The 24,893-nt window shown below is 46.2% G+C and overlaps 2 protein-coding genes across 2 annotated transcripts in view; both read right to left on the minus strand.

Moving 5' to 3' along the window:
* Positions 1-5,585: 5,585 nt before the first annotated feature.
* Positions 5,586-19,091, minus strand: OAS1 (2'-5'-oligoadenylate synthetase 1; the record flags this gene model as incomplete). The annotated part of the gene is made up of 7 exons (XM_079718136.1): positions 5,586-5,717; positions 7,029-7,182; positions 8,538-8,770; positions 12,251-12,435; positions 13,640-13,949; positions 14,955-15,138; positions 18,922-19,091. 7 exons carry the CDS (start codon positions 19,089-19,091, stop codon positions 5,586-5,588), a joined length of 1,368 nt encoding a protein of 455 aa, XP_079574262.1.
* A 1,938-nt stretch (positions 19,092-21,029) lies between these two features.
* RPH3A (rabphilin 3A) overlaps positions 21,030-24,893 on the minus strand; it is a gene marked incomplete at both ends in the record, with an annotated part of 61,775 nt that continues 57,911 nt past the window's right edge. The window contains 3 exon segments of the mRNA XM_079717893.1: positions 21,030-21,160; positions 21,966-22,062; positions 23,398-23,479. Coding sequence (XP_079574019.1) covers positions 21,030-21,160; positions 21,966-22,062; positions 23,398-23,479 — 310 coding nt within the window.

Genomic DNA, 24,893 nt, shown 5'->3' on the forward strand with positions numbered 1-24,893 from the left:
TGGCCGCTGAGCCTGCGCGTCCGGAGCCTGCGCGTCCGGAGCCTGTGCTCCGCAACGGGAGAGGCCACAACAGTGAGAGGCCCGCGTACCACACACAAAAAAAAATGCAGCCTCTGGAGCTGGACTATGAGGGCTTGATACATGCGAGATCTGTGTCCTTGAGCACATTGCCAGTCCTTTTTGTTCCTTGATTTCCCCATCTATAAAATGGGGATAACAATGGTACCTGCCTCACAGGCTTAATGCAAGGATTAAAGACTTGCAAAGTGCTTAGAACAGGACCTGGCACATGGCTAGAGCTGTAAAGTGTTTGTTAAGCAAATAACTTCATAGGGGCCAAAGGTCTTTTTTTTTAATTGAAGTATAGCTGATTTACAATATTGTGTTAGTTTCAGGTATACAGCAAAGTGATTCAGTTATACCTATATCTATATATAGTTTTTTTAGAGTATTTTCCCAGAGGTCATCTTTTGAGGCTCTTTCCCCTTCTCCCTGTTCCCAATGGCCTGGGAACTCAGAGTTAATGAGAACAGCGAGGAGAAAGAGGACCAGAGAGGGCGCTGACTTGTTCAGGGACACACAGCAAGGCAAGGGCTCAGCCACTCGGGTTTTAGTTCTGCCACCGAGCAAACACAGGTCCCAAGAGGTCTGTGTCTGTGTGCCCAGTTCCTCAGCACACACATGGACACCTGCCAGGTTTCATCAGGCACTTACCCCACCCAGCAAGGAAGGAAAACAGGCCCAGGAGCACACAGGCCAGAGGGGAGACAGACGTGCAACTCTTGTGTCCAGGACCATGAAAATGAAACTCCCAGGCAGCTCCCACTGGCTTCCTCTGTAACACAGAAGGCAAACATCTCCAAGGTGGAACAGAAGCAGACCCCCTTCTCTGTTGTGATGAATAATTTTGTGTTAACTTGGCTAGGACCATGGTACTCAGATATTTGGCCAGTCTTCTAGATCTTTTTTTGAAGGTATTTTTGAGATGAGATCAACATTTAAATCAGTAAACTTCAAGGAAAGCAGATTACTCTCTATAATGTGGGTGGGCCTCATCCAATCAGGAGAAGGCATGAATAGAAAAAAGCCTGGGGACTTCCTTGGTGGCACAGTGGTTAAGAATCTGCCTGCCAATGCAGGGGACACGGGTTTGAGCCCTGGTCCAGGAAGATCCCACAGGCCGCAGAGCAACTAAGCCCATGCGCCACACTACTGAGCCTGCACTCTAGAGCCTGCGTGCTGCAACTACTGAGCCTGCATGCTGCAACTACTGAGCCTGTGCGCCTACAGCCTGTGCTCCGCAACAAGAGAAGCCACCACAATGAGAACCCTGTGCACCACAACGAAGAATAGCCCCTGCTCGCCGCAACTAGAGAAAGCCTGAAAGCAGCAACAAGGACCCAATGCAGCCAAAATTATAAATCAAAAAAAAAAGAAGAAAAAAGCCTGATCTCCCCCAAGGAAGAGGGAACTCTACCAGCGGATGCTTCTCTGGGTTTCCAGCCGGCCAGCCAACCCTGCAGAATTTGGACTTGCTGGCCCCTGCAATGGCACAAGCTGATTCCTTAAAACAAATCTTTCTCTACATCTAGATCTATAAAGCCTATTAGTTCTGTTAACCTCAAAAGTAAAACAGCCAGTTATTTTACCAGCAAAATGGCTTTATTCGGGAACAGCAGAGAATTTCCATTTGGGACAAGCAGGCTATGGCAAAAGCCAGAGGCAAGTCCAACAAACAAAGAAGAGGAACATTATTTTATAGAGAAAAAGGAGGAAGTTGGGAGGGGTTGTTTTGAACGAGAGTCCATTGGAGAAAAGCAAGAATTCAGGCTGATGACAGGTGACTGGCTTAGTTGCCGGGCTAGTCGGTTTCCTCCAAGAGATGCAATGTACATCTTTCCTGTCCAGGCCTGTCATTGACAGTTTTTTCCTGTTGATGCTTCTTCTTGTTGGGGTCTGTTGATTGACTGTCTTTCCTATGACTGAATTCCGGTGGTACTTGAGGTGTGTGAGAGCCCCCCCTTCTGGTCTCCTGACTCCACTTAAAATGAGGTTTCCCTTTATGAGTTCATGTTCACTGTTCAGTTCCTCTGGTGAAAGTTGATTATCACACCTGCGCATTAAGGGCCCTTCCCTGCCCTTATCTGACTTCTACTGTAACACCTAGAGGTAGGCTGGGTGGGCAGAGGTCATAAGCCTTCTTTTCTAGATAAGAACATAGAGGCTCAGAGAGTTGAAAAAATTTGCCCAAGGTCACACAGCTTGTAAGTTGTCTGACTAGGTTCTAACTACCTGCTTTCCAAAGTCTGTGCTTTATTTTTATTTTTAAAATATTTTATTTTGAAATCTTTTGAAGCACAAAGAAGTGTCTCATATCCTTCATCCTGAAAATATTTCACCACATTTGCTCCTCATTCTCTATGTATCAGTATCATTACTACTGAGCCGTTTGAGTGCATGTTGCAGGTAACTGGGCAGAAGCCAAGAGATTTCCTATATACCGCGCCGCCCCCTGCCGCCTCCTCCCCCTCCCCCAGCCACCCAGTCTTGCCCACTACCAACGTCCCCCAGCAGAGTGGGAGAGTGGGACACTTGTTACAAGTGATGAACCTTCATGGACACATCAGAATCACCCAGTCCCCTTTACTCTTAAATACTTCCATACGTACCCCCTAAGAATATGGGTATCTTGTTACACAAACACAGAATGACAACCCCCTTCAGAACTGGACCTTTGACACAATGCTGTCATCTCTTATAGCATATACAATGGATATATTCTTATATTCAAGTTTTACCAGTTATTCCAATGTTGCTCTTTACAGCAACCTCCCTCCCCCAAATCTAGGATCATGTTACAGTTAGATGTCATGTGTCAGAGATGGGTCTCCTGGGAAGCCGCTGGGAAAGGGATGGTGACTTTTTTTTTTTTTTTTTTTTTTGCGGTACGCGGGCCTCTCACTGTTGTGGCCTCTCCCGTTGCGGAGCACAGGCTCTGGACGCGCAGGCCCAGCGGCCATGGCCCACGGGCCCAGCCGCTCCGCGGCATGTGGGATCCTCCCCTACCAGGGCACGAACCCGCGTCCCCTGCATCGGCAGGCGGACTCTCAACCACTGCGCCACCAGGGAAGCCCAGGATGGTGACTTTTTATTGGGGGAATCTCTCAGTGTTCGAATGGTCCATCCTTGTAGTTTGATGGGGCAGATTGAGCGTCCCTCGTTTGTGGCCCATTTAGTTTGCCCCCAGGGACACCATATTTTATGACCAGCTCCTTAATTCTCTGTGGGTCAGGCCATCCCGACAGCCCCTCCACCCTACCACTCACGAAGAGAAGTGTGTCCACGTCACGGGTAAGTGTTGTCTCATGGCCGCTATGATTTTGGGGTTCTACCATCTCCAGTGCTGTTAGGAGGCCTGTGACAGCATCTTCTATGGAGGAGGCCACCCGAGCTTCTTAGTGATACTGAGTCCTCTCACTGGCGTATTCTTTATGGCCTCGGTAACGTTGTATTCTCTGCTTTTCCACGGGAGATAATTTGGTGGCTTTTCTGGACTTATATGGCACATCCACCCAAGCACATCCACTTCCCTGACCTTTGAATCCCATCTTCCACCACCTCCCATGGGAATATCAGCATTTTTGTTCTCACCCGGCAGAGGCTCTCACTTTTTCCATTCTAAGAGCCTGGCTAACAGCAACTCTGCACCGTCTCCTGGGGTCCTTGCCGGGGTGCGAAGTCCTGAATTCCAGGAGGGGACTTCCAAGTCAATAAACTCTTCCGCATCTGACCTGACACTGTAGCCCCTTGATCAAGTGCCCTTGGGGTCACTTCCACACACACCCGCCTGACTTTTGCTGCTACACGCTGACCGGGTCGTCTGGCTGTTTGGGATATAGGTCCATCCCTCCCTCAGCAGGGCCAGCGCGCCCCCCGCTGGGCTATTTTGGGACTCAACCCTACTCATAGTCCTAGTGGGCAGGAGGGGAAGTGGGTGCCGGTCCTGCGGGGTCTTATGGAAGAGAGACCTCTGCAGAGTCTCCTTGCAAGGGGGGAGGTGCTAGCTTCTAACAGAAGGGTAGAAGGGACATTTCTGAACCCCAGGTTCAGAGGAGTCTGGGGATTCAAGATTCTCAGGAGCTTCCACTCTTATGTCCACAGTCTATGTGTCAGAGTCCCATTCTTTCCCAAGTAGGGTCTTGACCTTGCTTAGCAGGCCCGATTATTTTGAGAGTATATAACTCTTTTACACCAACTAGGATGGCGATAATCAAAATGATGATGAATTACAAAGTGTTGGTAAAGATGTGGAGAGACTGAAACCCCCATTTATTGCTGAAGGGGATGTAAATGGTGCAGCTGCTATGGGCTACAGCAAGGTGGTTCCTCAAATGGGGGTGCAGGGAGGGACTCCACCCTCGTCTCCTTTGGCTAAACATTAGATCTGCCGGTTTTTGTTTCCCTGGAAGAAACTGCCCAGAATGGGGCTTTCTCTCCGGGGAATCAAAAATTTATGACTCCGGGGCTCCAAGTTTCATTCCAGCATTTCCGTCATCCCTTACACAGTTTCTCCTCTGTTTGCAAATCTCATGAATTTGGACTTGAACCAACAGCTCCCAATACCAGTACCCCAGACTTTTCTATAACCTGGGCCGGCTGGCTTTGCACAAACTATCAGAGCTCAGCTGAGAGAAATACTTATTAAAATTTTTTGTGCAAGAAACAAATTGCTTTATTGTTTCTTGTGGTCATACAAACAGTACAAACTTATGGCCAAAAATTAATAAAATCTGAAAATTCCAAAAAAGTATAAAGATTAGCACATCTCGATTGGGTCCAGCTACATTTCAAGTGCTCAATAGTGACTACTGTATTACACAGGGCAGTTCTAAAACTTTTCCTGGATAAATAATCAGAGAGGTGGACAAAGGATGAACCAAAGATGTTTGTCTCAGGATTACCTGTAATTGAAAATTGGAAGGATCCTAGTCTATCCAACAGTAGAATATTCCACAAAATGTCAGCTCCATGAGGCAGGGATTTTTGTCTGCTTTGCTCATTGCTATGTTCCAGTGCCCAGAACGATGCTTGGCACATAGCAGGTGCTCAATTAATATTTTAAGTTGAATCAACGAATACGCACACACACATACACACACACATATAATATGCGGATATACTTCTTGGCTCTGTGCCTTGTGGTTAATTAACACCCAACAAATGGTATTTGCTACTATTTTTGTTGTTATTGACAATAAATTGGACCACAACCCTCCCACCAGGTACAGAGAAGAGCGTGAAGACTGGGATTCCTCTCTTTTGTCTGAGTCTGTCCTGCTGTCTCTCAGAGGATATTGTCGGAGAACAGGCTCTGGTGGGGAGGGAGCTGTGGGAAAATGCTACCTGTAAAAGAAGAGAGAGCACAGAATAGCGGGAAGGATGGGGGTCAGGAGACCTGGATTCTGGACCCAGGTCTGACACCAACTCATGGCCCTCTCGGGATCGAGGCCCCCCACCCCACCCCTAGAAATGAGGGGTCTGGCCCAGATGGCTCCGGAGACCTTGCCTTTAAGAGATTCCGGCGTTCAGAGGATGGCACATGTCCAATTCTCTTCCACCTGGGGAGGGGCTCCTCCCTGGAGTGTGAGTCTCGGAGAGGTTCCATAGCGCTGTCTAAAACCATAGGCCTCGTATATCGGGTCACTATGGTCTTTGGGCTGAAAGGGTGAAGCACATGATCACACTGGAGAGCTGGGCCTCCCACCTTGGCACTGGGTCTCAGTGAACATTTATGGTGAACAGGTGGACACTGTGATGTGCCACCTGGATCCCCTTCGAGGAAGGACACACCCCCTCCTGAGTTGTCCATTCAGTGGCTGATCCATGTTAGGGTATAAAGACCTGCCACCTCAGTCTTCTGCAGGACAACTCTGAAGGCCGCTGAAGCTCCAGGGCTCCCCAGCTGCACCTCTCCCTGTGCTGGTACCCGCTTAATTCCCCTCCTTTACACAGGTGTTGGATCCAATGGTCCTCCCCTGAAACATCCTGCACATAAACTTCATCCCAGAGTCTGTTTCCTAGGAAACCCATCTATGGCATCATCAACCCTCCCCACCCCGGCATGAGAAAGATCTCTACTCTTGGAGTGGGAAGATCAGGCTCTCAGCCCCTACTTAGCTGGGTGACATGCCCACATCCTCAGCTGCTCTGAGTCGCTCATTTGTCACATGATATTGAGGGGGGAGGGGATACAAGGCAGGATGTTTAGCTCAGTGGAATAGACACTGGCGTTGGAGTCTACCGAGTTAGGATCCCAGCTCTACCACTCCCTAGCTGAGTGGCCTTGAGCAGGTGACTTCACCTCTCTGAGCCTCCTTTTCTCATCTGTAAGATGGGAGTAGAAAACATATCTCATGGGGTGTTGTGAGGATTTAATGAAATAATGAAATTTAAGGGGCTTAGAACAGAACCTGAGCCCAAAGCAGGTATTTATTAAGTGGTGGTTGTTATTGTTTATTTTTCTTCTTAGTGGAATGAGCCAACTGGAGCTGTTAAAAAAGTTACTTCAGGGCTTCCCTGGTGGCGCAGTGGTTAAGAGTCCGCCTGCGGATGCAGGGGACACGGGTTCGTGCCCCGGTCCGGGAAGATCCCACATGCCGCGGAGCGGCTGGGCCCGTGAGCCATGGCCGCTGAGCCTGCGCGTCTGGAGCCTGTGCTCCGCAACGGGAGAGGCCACAACAGTGAGAAGCCCGCGTACAGCAAAAAAAAAAAAAAAAAAAAAAAGTTACTTCCAGACAAGGAGGCATTAATTAAAGAATGAACTCTGGATGAGGGATGTGAGAAGTCCAGGAACTCTCTGTATGGGGCCAAAATGATTGTAAAATAGAGAGCACAGCCTGACACTATATGAATGTGAGTGACCTCTAGCAAGAGGCAATTTCTTAGGAAAGAATGGTCTCTATCTACATGCCCCAGGCTGTGTGGAGGGGGTGGGGGAAGGATGGCAGGAAAGAAGCAGAAGGTCTCACCGACACATTCCAGGAGCCTACGGGAGACCCATCCCCTTTCTTAAAGCATGGGTAACTCAGCCAGGCTCTAGCCTCTTGTGCCAGCCGCTCCCAGCTATATGAGTCTCCACCACCAATGTCTCCTGTAGGGTCAGCCGGGTCCAGAATCACAGGCCTGAAGAGCAATATTTAGAGAGAGAATAGGTGAGAAGCTGGGCTATGTCTGGGGAGTCTAGATGCTCCTGGAAGACAAAAGTAACAGCCTGGCACAGGCTGGGACTCAGGGCAGCAGGAGGGGTCCAGCAGGGCACTGCTCCCTGGGGTGCGTCCTGGGTGCCTTGCCCTATGGAGCACAGTGAACAGAGGGAGGAGCCTTGCATTTGGGCTTCCATAGACTTTGGTTTGAATCTTACCTCTTTCCTTTATTAGGGGTGTGACCTTGGGCAGGTCTTTTTTTTTTTTTTTGCAGTACGTGGGCCTCTCACTGTTGTGGCCTCTCCCGTTGCGGAGCACAGGCTCCGGACGTGCAGGCTCAGCAGCCATGGCTCACGGGCCCAGCCGCTCCGCGGCATGTGGGATCTTCCCGGACCGGGACACGAACCTGTGTCCCCTGCATTGGCAGGTGGACTCTCAATCACTGCGCCACCAGGGAAACCCTGGGCAGGTCTTTTGACCTCTCTAATCCTCAGTATCCTCATCTGTGAAATGGGGAGAACTGAACATCCCTACCTCAAAGGATGTTGTATGAGGATCTAGACAAGCATGTGAAATGCTCAGCACAGTAATTGGGACATAATAAGGGATCAATACATGGCAGTTACAATAATCATAATTTTTACTATGCTATTAGAGTGTGTTAGTCTTATAGCAAGCTCTTAGTTCCTGGGAGCAATTATTATTGTTGCTGCAGCTGTTGTTATTTTAGTTGAAATTTCAGCTGTTTCACTCATTTTTTGTTAAGGTTTGGACAAGCTCTTTACCTTTCAGAATCTTGGTTTAGTCATCTGTAAAGCAGGTAGCATAGTGCCTGCCTCACAGGGTTGCTTGCACATTGTTTTTAAACTTAGATGGAAGGGCTTCCCTGGTGGCTCAGTGGTGAAGAATCCACCTGCCAATTCAGGGGACATGGGTTCGATCCCTGGTCCAGGAAGATCCCACATGCTGCGGAGCAACTAAGCCCGTGAGCCACAGCTACTGAGCCTGTGCTCTAGAGCCTGTTCTCTGCAACAAGAGGAGCCACCGCAATGAGAAGCCTGTGCACTTTAACAAAGAGTAGCCCTTGCTCGATGCAGCTAGAGAAAGCCTGCACGCAGCAATGAAGACCCAAAGCAGCCAAAAATAAATATATAAATATTTTTTTAAATGCTTAAAAAAAATTAGATGGTAGTAGTAAAGTGCCCAGCAGAATGATTAGTACCAGAAGATGATCAATAAATGTGGAACTCTCCCACTTCCTACATTTCCAAGGTGCCACAGCTGTAATCAGGGGTTCATTTATGTGGGGAGCTAAGCCATGTGGGGATGGAGTACCTGGGTTTTGCAAGTTGCCTTCTCAGGTATTGTCCAATAATAGGGTTTTCAAAGTCATAATACTTTTCCCAGTAGATGCAAAGCTTCTGATGCTTCAGGACTAATTCCAAGACGGTCTGAAATCCCTGAGCTGTGCTGAATCTTGTTTCCATGCTTCCTTGCTCCCAAGCATAGACTGTCAGAAGCTCCAGGGCATACTGTGGGGGCAGCGGCTTCCCAAGCTTCTCCTTACACTGAGTAGAGGAAAAACAATCAGAAAAGTGGATTTCTCTAGCTTTCGTGTAAAGCACATTTCTCATGGACCAAATTCAGCCTGCCACTTGTTTCTGTGTATAAAGTTTTCTGAGAGCAAATCCACACCTATTCATTTATGTGTAGTTTATGGTGGCATTCATGCTACAAAGGCATTGTTGAGTATTTGTGACAGAGACCGTGTGACTTATAAAGTCTAAAATATTTGCTAACTTGCCCTTTACGGAAAAAGTTTACTGACCCCTGGTTAAAGACTTGCGCTCTGGATTCTGACTGATGTGGGTTTGAATCCTGGCTCCACCATTATCTGATTCTGAGCAGACAATGTAGACTCTTGGAGCCTTATTTTTTCTCATTTGCCAAGTGAATGGTAATAATTGCACCTTCCTCAGAAGGATACTATGAAAATTAACTGAGAGGAAGGACTTGTAGTGTTCCTAAGAGCTTAAAGAAGCAAACAATTTTTTTTTCTGGAGGAAGATATTTAATCCAAAGTCTCCAACTCTTTCACAGATAATTTTCACGTACAATGACCATCACATAAGTATCCAGGCACACAAAGAAATAAGACACCCAGAGTGATGACTAACCAAAACAAAAAAGAAAATAGTAATAAATCCACAAAACTTTAAATATTGAAGATTTAAATACAGGCTTTAAAATAACTAGGAACATTATGTTCAAACATATAAGCGTTTGAAATAGTAGGTACCTAGAAGCCATAAAAAGTAACATGGCAGACTTAAAAAAGAATGAAATAGAAATCCTAGAACAAAAATGACAAAAATGTAACTAATAGCTCAGTAGCATAGACATAGTTAAAGGAAAAATTTGTGATTGGAAGGCAAATTAGAAGAAACTATTCAGAATAAAGCATGGAGAGAGCAAAAGATGGAAAATGTAGAACAGGGTATAGAGATTTGGAAGAGAGAACGAGGAGGTCTAACATACATTTTATGGGAGTTCTAAGAGGCAAGAAGAGAAAGGGAGAATGACAATATTTTAGGAGAATGGCTGAGAGTTTCCAGAACTGATGAAGGATATCCACAGATTCAGGAATCCCAGTGAAGGACCCCATGAACCCCAAGCAGGACAAATAAAAAGGAATCATCATTAAGACACATCAACTTGAAACCAAACAAAATCAAAGTAAAAGTGAAACATATAAATGCAGCCAGAGAAATAAGATAGATTTACCTACAAAGGCACCACAGTGACACTGACAACTGACTTCTCACTAGCAACACTGGAAGATGGAATGATATATCCAATGTACTGAAATGAATACCAATCCAGCAAAAATACCTGACAACAATGAAGGGAAAATCAAGACATTTCCAGAGAAACAAACACTGACATGTTTACTATCAGAAGACGGTCACCAAAAGAAATCTTAAAGGGCATATTTCAGGAAGAAGAAAAACAATCCCAGATGGAAGGTGAGAGAGGTAGGATAGAATCGATAGTGAAGAAAGCAGTAAACACACGGGTAGATTCAATGATCATTGGCTCTGTAAAACAATAATAATGCTTTGGGGCACTTGACAATATTGAGAGACTTAAAATATACAACAAAAGTAGGAGGTAAGTTAAAGGTGGTGATGATGGGGCTAGAGGAGTTAAAGTATTGTACGATTCCTCTATTATTCTAGAAGAGAGAAGAGAGAAAAAGAGAAAGAGGGGAAGGAAGGAAGGAAGGAAAGAAGGAAGGAAGGGAGTGAGGGAGGGAGGAATTAAAGGAGAAAGAAGGAAATAAAGAGACAATTCTTTGCTGAGTAGGACTGTCTTGCTCATTGTAAAACAACTAGCATTCCTGGCTTCTTTCCACTCATTATCAGCAGCATCCTTATCCCACATCACAAAAATGTCTTTATGAAGCTTCAGTATGTCTTGGGGGGCAGTGTTGCACTTGACAAGAACCACTTTTGTAAGTTCTAAAACGCTCAAGTGCCATGATCAAAATGCTTGCAAAGCAAATTGAAATGTCTAGCAAATGAAGTGTTGTTTTTAAGTAGGAAGTTTATCCTTAATTGCTTTCTTTAACTCAATTTATTCATCTAAATATATATAGAATGCTTATTACATGTTAGGCAAACTCTTCAGTCCAAAGACCCAAATGCTGTTTTTGTTTTTGTTTTTGTTCTGCTGTTTATTAGCTGAAAGTGTCTTCTGACACTTAGTTTCTCTTTCTGTAAAAGGGGTTTAATAATAATACCCTTAACCAGGTCACAGAATCACCATGATGCTTAAATAAGATATGGGACATTTGAAAGTAAACAGAAATGAATATCACATCCACAAAATTTTAAATATGATGAATCTGGCATAAGCTTAGTGCACAATCCATGTTAGCTTTTATGATGTGTTTTCCTGTGGCAGCTCAGAGAAAGGACATTTATTAGGACCGACTATATGCCAGGTATCATGGTATGTGATTTACTATTGCTGTGCCATGTTACTCTTTGCAAATGAGAAAACGGGAACTACAGAGATGTTAATTCACTTGTCCAAAGCCAGACACCTAGGAAGTGAACAGAAGTGTGTGTGTGTGTGTGTGGTGATGGCGTGGGGACGTAGCACTCATTAATTCATCTAACAATTATTTTTTGAGCTCCTATTATGCACCAGGCACTGTTCTAGGTCCCTGGGATACAGCAGGGATTCAACCATATAAATCCTTCTGTTCCTGTCCATTTTTAGTGGGGAGATAGACAATATACAAACAAATAAGCACATGCAAAGGCCCTGAGGTTGGAGTAGAGTTTCCCTCCTGGAGGATTAATGAAGAGGAGAGCATGGCCTGGGGGGGGCGGTGAGGGGGCAGAGACTGGGGCTCAGAGGGGTCGAGGGCAGATCTTGTGAGCTTCTCAAGATGACCTCGAGCAGGGTGAGAGTGACACAGGAGGTGACGATGGATGAATTATAAATATATTTTAATACAGGAAAAACATCATTTGCTGACAGGTTGGATGGGGGTGTGTGTGGAGAAGTCAAGGATGACCCTTGGTGTTGTCCAGAGTAACTGGAAGGGTGGAGTTGTTATTTCCTGATCCGGAAGACCAGGAAGAATGAGACACCTGAGTCCACTGGCACCTGTCCCGGGCCCTACCCTTCTTCTCCCTTTCCTTTCCCCCCCTCCCCACAACCTCTACTCTTCCACCTTCTTCCTCTCATCCTCTCCCTCCTTGTTCCCTGCCTTCTCCCCTCCTTCATGCTCTTTCCCTCCTCTCCATTCATCTCTGTCCATCTCCCTCCTTCCTCCCCCATCCTTTCTGATTCCTCTCCCCTCCCCTCCCCTTCCTTCTTCCCCCTCCCGCTGCCTCCTCCTTGCTTCCTCCCCACACCTCTCCCTCCTCCTTCCCTCCCTCTATTCCACCCCTCCCTCCTCCTCTTGTCCTCACTCTCTCCCTTCTCTCCCTCCTCCTCCTCCTCCTCCTCCGTCTAGATGGGACATGCCATACCATTTGGTACCAGTGCTTCACAAGGCGGATGAGGCTCTTCAGCTTGGTTGGACGATCCTTCAGGAAGGCTCGCTGCAGTTCCGTGAAGCAGGGGGAGAACTCACCCTCTCTCCCCAGGGACTCGCACTCTTGGATAAGCTGGATGTAGACTTTAGGGGCAGGTCTGTAGCCTCTGGTCAACTGACCTGTTGGGAATTAATCCATAATGTGAGGATGTCAGCTTTTCTCTGAATTTCTTTCAATCCCTCTGAGGAGACAAGCTCACTGACCATGAGGTGCAGTGGAAAGGTCAGCAGGCCCAGAGCCAGGAGGCCCGAGGGCCATCTCCAGTCCTCACAACTCCCATCTCCACTGCCATCACCCCATCCAAGCCAGCATCATCTCTCACCTGGACACAGCAGAGATGGCAGCAGCCTCCTTCCTGGATCCTCCACAGCCCATTCTCTACCCAGCACCCACAGAGGCCTTTTAAAACCTGATCCTTCCACTTCTTGCTTCCCAGGACATCTGAATAAAATCCAAAGTCCTCGCAGTGGGCCAGGAGGTTTGGTGTGACCTGTCTCCTGCCACCTCTGCCATCTCACCTCTTGCCTTGATCCCTTTGCTACTTACTCCCCTGGTTATTTCACTTCTTCAAATATGCCAAGCTCATTCCTGTCTCAGGGCCTTTGCACTTGCTGTTTCCTCTTCCTGGAGCCCCCAGGTCTTCCCAGGTTTGGCTTCCTCTCATCCCTCGGGCCTCGGGTCAGAGGTCACCTCCCTTGTTGCCCTAAAAACGCCCTCTAAGCCCCATCATTCCCTTTTGAATCACCATATTTAGTTTTTATCACAACAAGTTATCCTTTCATTTATGGTATTTAAGTTATTATTGTCAGGCTCCAGAAGAGAAGTTCCCTGTCTGTCTCATTTATGACCATAGAACAGTGCCTTGCACATGGAAGGTACTCAGTGCAAATTGAGCCTCAGAGATGTACTGCTTCCTGTCCCAGTGTTCCTGCAGATTGTCTACAGATTCCAAACCTCAGATAAATTTGATGATATTTCCTTATGCTTTGGATAAAAGATGAAATTAACATACTGTGTTTATACCAGATATACGCTGCCTCATTTTTGGAAAGAGAAGATTCACACACTTTGCCAAGAATAAAACTAGTAAGCTTGGCAGGTGTTCTATAAAAATATACTGCTCCCAAACTGTACCAATTTGTTGTCAATGTCACTGCAGTGGCTATGACCCTAAACATTCTTGCCCCAGAAGAGATGCTAGGATCTCCTCCCCACTTGAAGGGATGCCCTGTTTAATAAGACTCTCAAAGTGAGAGAGGTTTCTGCTCAGAAACATGAAAAGAGAGCAGAAGAAGCCCTGACATAGGACAAAGGCTGAAACACCTTGTGGCTGAGAGTGCTCACCCAGGGCATCAAAAGCGGGCAGGACATCAAACTCCACCCACTCGTGGAGCTGAGGGGATCTAAGCACGAAGCTGAGAGCACGGGGATTCTCCCATTGCTGTTTGTGGACCTCAAACTTCACTTCAAATGTTTTCTCCCTTTGACAGGCTTCCAGCTGTCTCCTAATTTCCTCGATGAATTCTCCTCGGCGCTGAAGTTGTTCCTGAAAACTTGTAAGATTGGTGAGGAAGACGACGAGGTCAGCATCTGATCGGCCCCTGAGGGTCGTGCCTTTGCCTGAGGAGCCACCCTGAAAAAGGTGATGAGAATGAGAACTGATATTTATCATTGAGAAGAGCCTCCCTAAATAAAATGCTGAGAACAATCACTACCATTTTGAGTACTAGCCACTGTTCTGAAGGCATTACCAGTCTTAACTCCTAGAATGCTCACAAGAACTCTGTGATTTAGCTACTATTATTATCTGTTCCCATTTTCCAGATGGGGAAACAGATGCTGAGAGAGATTATGTATCAGCCCAATCACACAGCTAGTAGGTGGCAGAGATGCAATTCAGTCTGTGTTCTTTACGATCTTATATAATTAATACTGTAAACTGGCCCATGGCTTATTTTACTTGATCTGCAAGCCCTGCAAAGTACTGGGAATTATGGATGATGAAATTGAGGCACAGAGAGGTTAAGTGACTCGCCCAAGATTTCACAGCAGTAGGTGCCATCTGCTTTCAAAACTTATACTCTTTTTTTTTTTTTTTTTTTTTTGGTACGCGGGCCTCTCACTGTTGTGGCCTCTCCCGTTGCGGAGCACAGGCTCCGGATGCGCAGGCTCAGCAGCCATGGCTCACAGGCCCAGCCGCTCCGCGGCATATGGGATCCTCCCAGACCGGGGCACGAACCCGTATCCCCTGCATCGGCAGGCGGACTCTCAACCACTGCGCCACCAGGGAGGCCCCAAAACTTATACTCTTAACCAGCTCATGAGTCTGCAAGAATGGTGAGTTCCCAGCCTGGTCAATGATTAGCAGATTGTTGATACAGCTGGGCTTCAGTTTGTCTATCTCTGTGGTGGACGTGACATAGGTGGTTTATAAACTTCACCTGGGCATTTGTTAAAAGCTTACAGATGGAGGCCCTCACCCCAAAAGCTATTTTCACAAGCTGCGGTTACAGTTTTGGCATGGATAAATCAGAAACCACCAGCCCCAGAGACCTCAACCTTTTGCTCTCTGTCTGTCTCTGTGGAAATGCTTGCTCTTCCAGCCTCCTTCTCCCCAGCCAGGCAGTTCTGGACTCACCTTCACAACTTTGGACACCCGAACAGGGTGGGGGGCCCATCGGAAACTCCTCTCCTTCAGGAAACTGCAGATGATATGGATGGCTTCATGGACCTGTGTGTGGAAATCCTCGTCTGGCAGGAGGTGGTCTTCGATGAACTTGTCCAGTTGGTTGGCTCGGGTCTTTCTGAGCTTCTTTATGATGCTCAGGCAGGGACAGGAGAGCCAGAGGCGGCAGAGTTGGCTGCCAAAACCTGTTAGCTTCTACCTCTTCTGCTGCCTGTGTCTAGGAGGCTGTTAGTTTCAGTTTCTCGAAAGGGTAGAGCTGTGCCCTGAGTCTGGACTGTCACTGGTTTCCTTTCTTTGAAAGGGAGGAGCCATACCCTTGTTCTTTGCCTTTAAGAAATCAAAAAGCCCTTTGACCCTGTGTCTCCCAGCTCTTTCCCCTGCTCTCTGAGACTTATTCTGCCTTTATCCAGCCCCCTAGAACATCAGGCCTTTCTTCAGACTGTTCTGAAAATGTTGCTTTTTAACCCAGGTTAGTACCTCACCCAAGAGAAGTCATAAGTAAAAACTTTTGGGGGGGGTTTCCTTTGTCTTTTTTTGTCACCTACAAAATTGGTTTATGGTCTCCTATGATATTTACAGCAGTACCTGAATATTATAAAAAGAAAAATGTCAGAAAAATCAGGGAGCATAAAGACCATCCAGGATCCTAAACTTCGAAGACTACATCTATAAACATTTTGGTGGAGATCTTTCCAGATATTTTTTTCTAGGTTAACGCACATACACACAAACTCTAAACATGTGTCTCTTTTTTCTAAATGACATTGTCCTATACTTTTCCCCCTTTTGATTAATAGACTTTATTTCCTAAAGAAGTTTTGGGTTTAAAGAAAACTTGAAGTACAGAGTTCACTTACGTCCCCTCTCCTTCCACCCATAGTTTCCCCCATTACCAAATTTGGTGTGGCACATTTGTTGCAAGATGAATTGATACTGATATGTTACTATTAAATAAAGTTCAAAGTTTACATTAGGGTTCACACTATGTTGTACATTTTATGGGTTTGCCAAATCATAATGTGTTGTCTCCACCAATTATGAAATCATTGCAGAATAGTCTCACCTGTTGCTCCACGATCTGAGTTGAGATGTTTCTTCTCTTCTAATATATGCATTCAGTGCTAAAAATTCTCCTCTAAGCACTGCTTTCACTGTCTCTAAATTTTTTCTTTTCCTTGAGTGTAAAATATTTTTTCAATGTCTCTTGAGACTTTGAGACCCATGTGTGTTAGAAGTGTGTTATTTAATCTCCAAAGACGTTGGAATTTTCCAGATCTTTCTTTTCTTGATTTCTTGTTTAATTCCATTGTGGTAAAGAGCGTACCTTGTATGCTATGTATGCTTTTGAATCTGTTAAGGTGCGTTCTATGGCCCAGACGGTAGTCTATCTCGGTGAATATCCCATGTGAGCTTGAGAAGAATGTATATTCTGCTGTTGTTGGGTGAAGTAGTCTGCCAGTGCCAATTAGCTATCTTTTTGAATCACCCTTGTCTTAACCAGCTCATCAATTAATTGACACTGCCCACTCCTTGTGTATAACATATTGACTTAGGCCTAAGGCATGTGGAACCATGAAGGGGATGGGCATTCATCTATGTGACACTCTATACATACAGTTGGAATGTATGTTTATCAAAGATTCTGTTTACTCCCAAATGCTTTTTGGGCAATCGTACTTGTTAATGAAATATATACTTTTGACAAAATATAGGTAAACAAATCCAACATTGAGTGCGAAAGCTATCTGTCCTTAGAAAACCAGCACTGAATTCTTTGGAAAGATGTAATAAAGCCTAGTACCATAAAACAGTGCAGAGAATTAGGTATGAGTGAGACAACTCTGAAAGAACTGAGGGCATAATTGGAAAAATCCAGAATTAGGCCCTCATGTCTTTGAAGGTTACTTTACGTTCTTGTTTTCTTTAAAGAAACAGGAACAGGAAATTATAGATGGCTCATTCTTGTGTGTTTTATGCAAAATAGATAATGCAGAACTGCAGTCAGGGGATCTGCCCTCAACGAGGTCTAGGTCTTCTTTGAATGGCTGGGAAATGAAGGCATTACTTGTGGGCCCGGGGGACCACAAATGATGTCCTGCCTATACAGTTGAAGACCCACAGGAGGGACTTGCTCAAGCTCACATACTGTCCCCATTTTCCAGATGAGGAAACCAAGACTCAAGAGAGGTTAGGTTCCACAGCTAGTAAGTGACAGTCAGGATCTGAATGTTGCACTGAGTGGATTAAAAAGCTGGTGTGCTTTTCTGGTCAGGTGATTTCTACCACACCACGTAGCCTCTTACACTATGTTTGGTTTCAGTGGGGAAAAAAAGAAAATTAGTCAAGTTAGGTGTACTGATACTTATGAAAACTTTCCTCATGTGTATTCATCTCAGCCTGTTAAGCATATCCCATGCCTAGGGAAGGAGATCAACCATTTCAGAGGTGGAAATTAGGCTTCTTTTCAGCCGCCCATGACTGACTGGTGGTGGCTGCCATGGGTAGACTGCTGTGTTCAGAAGAATGCAGATGCTGCTAGTGGGTTCTGTGGGGAAAATGCCATATTGATTAGTGATCCACCATGAGCACAGGAAAGAGTGCGGCAACTAGGGTTTCCTGCCATTCGGAGGCCTGTGTGGCCCTAACTGGCGCCCCTCTCCACTTAGCGGCAGCTGACTGAATCGTAGGCAAAATGATGGACTTTTAGGGCAGTGGTTTGCAAAGTCACGATGGAGGTGGGAAGCCCAAGCCATCAACCAGGAAATATTTTCAAATATACCTCTGGTCCCCAGGGTGTAGCAGAATCTGCAGGAAGGGGCGATGGTGGTAGGGAGAGCATGGGTAGTTTGAAAAATAAATCTCCCCAGGTGATTCTAATATGCCAACTTCTGCCCCCCAACAGTGAGAACCACCCTTTTGGGAGTGAGAAAAGGAAACTGCCTGAAACTTGGCATGGAAGAGAAGTTTCCATTGGATGGAATTGTCAGCTCCTTCAATCTTCCTGATGAGTTGCTTAAGCTTTTTTGATGTAACCCAAAAATCTCTCTTGTAGTGAGTTTAAAAATCCTTCTGGAAAGTTAGTTACTCACTAGCTCACTTTCAGAACTGTTGAGAATCTCAAGTGAGGGGTCATTTCTGAAAAGGCTCATCGCAGGATGGAAAGTGCTTCAATATAAAAGAGGTGTTTGGTGATCTGCCTTCTTATAATCGGTGCGTTAAGAGCATTGCACAGGGGGTCCAACGATCTAGCTCCTTTCCTGGCACTGCAGCCATGAGATGTTGGATGTGCCCATCCCCTTCTCTGGGCTTTGGGCTGTTCATCTGTCAGGTAAGTGAACTAGGCTCTGGCTCAACTCTGTGGTCTCTTTCAGCCTTGAAATTATCTGATTCCACAACCACTAGGGAGTTTTCCCCAAGGTTGGGTTAGTCGGGAAAAGATGAGGATGCTGCCTTCTTATTGGGTGGACACCAGCAAAAAGCATTCTTCCAGGAGAGCGTGAGGTCAGTCAAGTTGGCTGGAGCCCACCTTTCCAAGATGAAATCCATCAGAAAGCAAACTTCACGGGGGCAGGGACCGCATCTGCCTTGTTTACTGCTGTATCCCCAGTGGCTGGAACATAGTAGATGCTCATTAACTACTGACTATCCAGCTAACATCATGTATGTTGGTGGGGAGAAAGAGCTTCCAGAAACCAGAGAGGAAAAACCCAGGCCATCAGTTTTCCTGGATATTCCTACTTTATTTTTGGCTACATCATCACAAAGAAAGGCGATGGGTGGTTCTGCATGCACCAGAGGGCGTGTGTGTGTGTGTGTGTTTGTCTGTATGTGTTTGTGTGTGTGCGTGTGTGTTCTAGCAGAGAGATGCTTACATTTGTCAGGGAGGGGGCGCGCCTGGACAGAGGCACTGTGAGCTAGCCGCATGCTGAGTCCAGCACCAATGCCAGCGTTAGGCCTGGGAGACACAGCCAGCATGCTTTCTCCTAAGGGCAAATCATGAACAGGAGGTGGGCTGAGAGTGGGCACCAAGGGGGCCACTGGAGAGAGAGGCTCAGGAGGGAAGATGGCAGCCAGGAAGCTGCTGGCCATCGTGGAGAAGGTGAAATACCTGGTGTCTAGAAGATGGTTATTCAAGGCAAGAAATCAATGACTTCCAATGACTTGTCAAGGGAGCTAGGAGTGGAGGGCCCCAAAATGGAAGGTTAAAAGATGTGTGTTTGGAGACAGTGGGAGCTTTAGTGTCCCTCTGGCTACTTCTATAGATAACGGTGGGGTACTGGAGAGAGGGGGTGCAATGTTCGTGGGGGAAGACTTACTGGAAATTGGGAAAAATCAAACCTTCCTCACAGGGCGCCGAGGATGACCTGACCCTGGACCTTATAGTGTTTGTCCTCGTCGCCTTTTCCTCCTTTGAAAAAAAAAATTTTTTTTTTTAATTTTTAGGAAGAAAGACTGAACAATTCATGATGGAACAGAAGCCTTTGGTGTCAGGATCTGTCACTCTCTAAAGTTTTATGACCATGATGGTGTTTTGTTCTCCTGACACAATGAAGAGGGTGCAAGAGATAGAGAGACAGAGAGACCAGAGGCGATTCTGAGTGAGAGACAGGATGCAAGAGAGTCTGAGAGAGAGAGAGAGAGAGAGAGAGAGAGAGGGAGGGAGAGAGAGAGAGAGAGAGATGTGGGGGTCATTTGTTCATTTAGCTAAGAGCAAAGGAAGAAGGCAGGCTAGGGGCTTTGGAGAGGCCCCCTGGAAACCAGACCTCTGGTTTAAACACCTTCTGCACCCACTTGGGGAGGCCAGGGGTTGAGAAAGCCCCTCTACGGGGTGTCTACACAGCTTGCGGGATGCTGCCATGCACCCAGGGCAGCGCCAGCAGCAGCCCAAGGCCCGAGGACACCCAGCTCTGCCAAGGGGAGAAGTGGGTGGTTGAAGAAGCGCAGACCTACATGGAAGTTCAGGGTTTTGCCAGTTTCTCAGCATTTGCTGGTCAGGCTGGTGAGAGGAGGCGAGGAGGTGAGGCTGTGTTAAGATACACTTTTTTGCTTTTGCTATTTTACCCCCTCAGAGAGGGAGAAAGGAGAAGGGGTGAGAGGTGGGAACAGAGAGAAGAGGTGAGAGGGTGAGGAAGGGAGAGGTGAACGTGGCGTTGGGCTAAGGGAAGGGGAAGGAGAATGGGGGAGGTGGGTGGTAGAAAATGGGAGCTAGTTTCTGCTAGGAAGCAAATAGGGGACATCCTGAAAGAGGGGGGGCTACCCAGTTCCTTTGGGTATTCTGCATGGTCATTCCTTGATGCACCTGGAGCCGGGAGGGTGTGTTCCTAGTCACCGGGGAGTTTAAACATGGGGGTCTGTTTTGTGGCAATTGGGGTGTATGATGTGAAGAGGTGGAGGGACCTGGGATGCTGTGTTTCTGCCCAAATGCTTATCCTCATAGCCTTGTCTGGCTCTGCTGACAACTGTGGGTATAGGTGGATGCGACATAGGAAACAAGTGTGTGTGTGTGTGTGTGTGTGTGTGTGTGTGTGTGTGTGTGTGTGTGTGTGTGTGTGTGTGTGTGTGTGTGTGTGTGTGTGTGTGTGTGTGTGTGTGTGTGTGTGTGTGTGTGTGTGTGTGTGTGTGTGTGTGTGTGTGTGTGTGTGTGTGTGTGTTATGTGCGTGTGTCCAAGGCCAGAAGGGTCTAAAAACAGTCCTAAATGATGAAGAGCCTCTGTAATTTACCCAGGCTGAGAGGTTGTTAAATTACCAACCTCCTTGTGAAAATCTCCCCATCCCCATCCCTATGGCTCCATCCTGGAGGGATCAGAGAGGGGCTGCATTCAGAGCCCGCATCGCAGCGTCAAGGAGAGGGGAGGTTTTTGGTGGCAATGCCCAAGGTGCGGGGGAGACTTCAAAGGCAGGCTCCAGGAGTGATGGGGTTGGGGGAGGCAATAGAGAAGAGAGACCAGAGTGCAACTGGCAGCTGGGACAGGCTGTGGGGTGACGGGGCATGGGCTGGGGCATGGAGGTGGGGACCTGGGCGCCATCCTAATCGCTTGACACGTGGTTCTCATTCTGTAGCTGGTGCCAGCGTTCTATCTTCTTGTCCTTGTTTTTCAGACACTCGTACCAGTGTTTTAAGCGCTCTCCTTTGGCTGAGATCCCCAGCTGGCAGCCTCCTGGAGGACAAGATGGGAAGATAGGGGCAGGCGGTCAGAGTGGAGGGATGCACGGGAATCTCATTCTGGACCCAAATGTCTAGTTGGGGAAAAACTGCCACCAAGCAGTGACCCACCCCCCCTCCAGCCACTTGGGATCCATTCTCTTTGGAGGTTGTGGTTATGAGGTTATTATTACTACTGGCTTTCTCTGCCTACAGACTACCTACTCTAGAACCTGCAATGGCTCCCTACTGTGGCATCAAGTCACACCTTCATTGTCTATTTTTTAAGACCTTCTGTAAGTCACCACTCCACTCACTGCAATTCTCCCTCACTACTTCTGGTACTCATCCTCTATTTCCAAAGAGTCAGCGTCATCACCCTGCTCAATCCTGCCTGCACATCTTTGCTCAGGCTGTATCCGTTGTCTGGAATTCCCTCCCTGCTCCACCTGTAATGACTATTCTTCCCCATTATTTGGAGGGGGACTGGGAACAGTAGAACCTTCATTCTGGACTTGCAAATAGATTAAGGAGACTTCCTTTGCACCCTATTTTCTGCAGAGGCCAAACACTCCCCTCTTCTGTAATTTAATTATTCTGCTGGAGGTGATTTGTTCAGCAAATAACCAATCGTGATCCAATCTTCCCAGCTTTGTAACCCAAATTGGACCCAAGTGAGGACCATGGGTCCCGACTTAGTGTTTGGACAGTGTAATTACCAAAGTAAAGCAGTTCCCTCAACCCTGTGCATCCCTGGGTAAGGCTCTCCTCTCCTGGGAGGATAGAGGATAGGGTTTTCCCTGAGAGCTGGGAGCACTCACCGATGTAATCATTGGACTTGCCAATGTCATAGTCCCAGACTGAGATGTCCAGTGACTTCTTCGCCAGGTCACTATGTTTGATGTCATAGAAAAATTCCTAGATGCAGCAGAGGAAGACATGTGAGTGACAAAGTTCTCTGAGCCTTCGGCACCGGAAGCTAAGAGGCTGAGTCCTAGGGGTTCATGGACCAAGGGGAGGACCTTGTACTGGGTATCTGGAATCAAAGGGGCCTTTACCCCAGGCCTGACGATCCCCTCTCAACTAACACTCCATATAACAAAGCCCCCCAGCCCCTATAATTCTCTTTTCAATGACTCTGCTTGAAGTTGAGAAGACTGGTGGGGTGTTTCTAAGAGGGCTGGTCCTGGTCAAGTTTCCTTTAAGGCAGATAGCCATGAACTCAGTCCTTCCATTCTGATAGCTTCTGAAGTGGTTTTCCTCCCTCTCCATTGTTCAGAGATTAAAGGTAGTTGAGGGTTAGGTGCTTATGTTTTCAGATAATCTGATTTTGTCAATAACTCTTCTGCCTAATCATAAAATTCATTCATGTTCATCTTTAAAACAAACAAGGAAGCAAAAAAAAAAAAAAAACCCCACAAAAACCCAAAACCAAAACTTGTTATCTATCTACCCAAGAATGACCACTGTCAACATTCCCCATGTGTGACCATACTGGTGTCTGTTTTGAAAAATTAATATGAATTTCATACCATATGAAATATCTGAATATTGTATTACAGAAATATAATATGAATATACTGTACTGTGGCTTCCTTTTTCCATTTTATAACATATGGTAAAAACCAACTTTGCGTGTTAGCAGGTTTTTTTTCCTACGTCACCACTTTATTTTTAATTTTTTTTCTGCATCACCACTTTTATGGCTTTGTCTAACAGCTGTGTGGCTGGACCATAACCTAGTGCTCAACATTTGAGTATTTAGATGCCTGACAGGTCACAGTGTGAATACAGAGGAATAAGCACATTCAATGGGTATCTAGATAGTAGCTTTAGCAGGACTGGATGCACTGGATGGACCTGGGGATGGATGGATGGAGGGAGAGGGAGAGGGATAGGGATAGGGCAGTGCCAACTGGGTGGGTGGTAATGGGGAAAACTGCCCCTATTTATTTCCTCAAATATCAGTATTATATACTATTAGAGTTGGTAAAGACATTGGAGATGATTTAATTCATTCTCTCTCCAAATTCAGTGTCTTCCCTATGACATTCCAAATCTATAGGCTTTTGTTTTAGGCTTGATTCCCTCCAATGATGAGGAACTCATTCCTCCTTCTTTAGATAATTCAAGCTGATCTATGTAAGAAAGCTTTTTTTGTGTGTGTGCTTTACAACTTTCTAGCAGGGAATTTGTTCTTCCCTCACATATAGGAACTATCCCAGAGCATGGCAAAAAATGGGGCAGCCTTACCTCATTAAATTCAGGATTCAACGTTTTCTTCTTAATTTGAGTCTTATGTTTGGCTTTCTTTCCCATATCTGGTTTCAGCCAGCTGAGAGGAGACAAGAGAGGCTATTATGGATGAAGTTTAATGAATAAGAACAGCCTCTTGATGACCCCAAAGGTCCTCCCAGTGTCAGGAGAATAATGAACAGATCAGAAAGTGAATCATTAATAATGACCAATGTGCATCAGAGCATCTACTTGGTGCCAGGCATTACCTAAGCACCTTATGCATATTTAATCTTCAGCAAACCCTAGATGGTACAACCACCCATTTACATATAAGGAAACTGAGCGTTCAGAGTGAAGTTGGGACATGTGCCTCTGGTCACACAGCTGGGGACTCAACCCAGCTGTTGCCTCTGGAGTCTGTGCTCTTAGCTAGGACTTTCTCCCAATGGATCATTAAGAACCTGGATGACGGTGCCTGGGGCTTCACTACTGATTATCTCTTAAGCTGCCCCCAGGTCCTGGGGAGATGATGAGGGTATGGACAAAAGGGAGAAGATGCAAATCTGATTACGATCAGTCTCCTGTTCAAAACTATTCCATGGCTCTCCTTTGACCTCAGGGTGAAGTTCAAAATCCTTAATGTGGCCTTAAGGCTCTATGTGGTTGGGTCCCTGCTCCTGTCCAGCCTGATCTTGTGCCACGTGCTTCACCCCACACCCCATTCACTCTCCTTTCCATCCCAGGGCCTTTGCACATACTATTTCTTCTGCCTAGAAGGCTCTTCCCCAGTGTAGACACAATGCATGACACGTAGTAGGTGCTCAATCAATATTTTCTGGGCGAATAAATAAAATGGGCTAATAAAAACTCTTAAGAGTTAGGACAATTGGATTCTGAAGCAAGCTGTCACTAGCTGTGCAACTCTCAACATGAGTGTAACTTCGGTATGCCTCAGCGTCCCAATCTGTAAAGAAGGCAAACTTTTCTTTCTCACTCACAGAACTGCTTTTGAGGATAATCTGAAAGAAGAGATACAAAAGGGGATTTGAAAGGTACCAGATGCTGAACAAAAATAAAGGGCAATTCTGACTTTAAAAAACTTTATTGGATCTTAAATTGGTTAATGATCTCCTGTTTTCTTTTTTACAATGCCCACCAGGGCAGCTGATTCACTGGTGACCACTGCAACTCTACTTCTTCTGGAGGGTTGGGTAGATGGGAGAAGGGGTGGTGGGGAGAGTTATTTAAGAAAAACAATTTGCATGTGTCTGGGATTCAATGGAGTACAGGACAGGAGCCCAGGAGCTAATGTACTCTATTGGACCATAGGGGAAAATTAGAAAATTACACCAAATTACTCCTAGAAATCAAACGCATTCCAGACATGTGTGTTCTGTTGTTAACTAAAATCCTCTTTCAAAGAAAATCTGGAGCAAAGTCCACTGTGGCCTGATTTGTAGCCATGATCTTAAGGGAAGCATTGATTTCTATTGTCAGAGGCAGTGGGGATG

This window comes from Hyperoodon ampullatus (genome assembly GCF_949752795.1).
Source record: "Hyperoodon ampullatus genome assembly, chromosome: 13".
NCBI lineage: Eukaryota > Metazoa > Chordata > Mammalia > Artiodactyla > Ziphiidae > Hyperoodon > Hyperoodon ampullatus.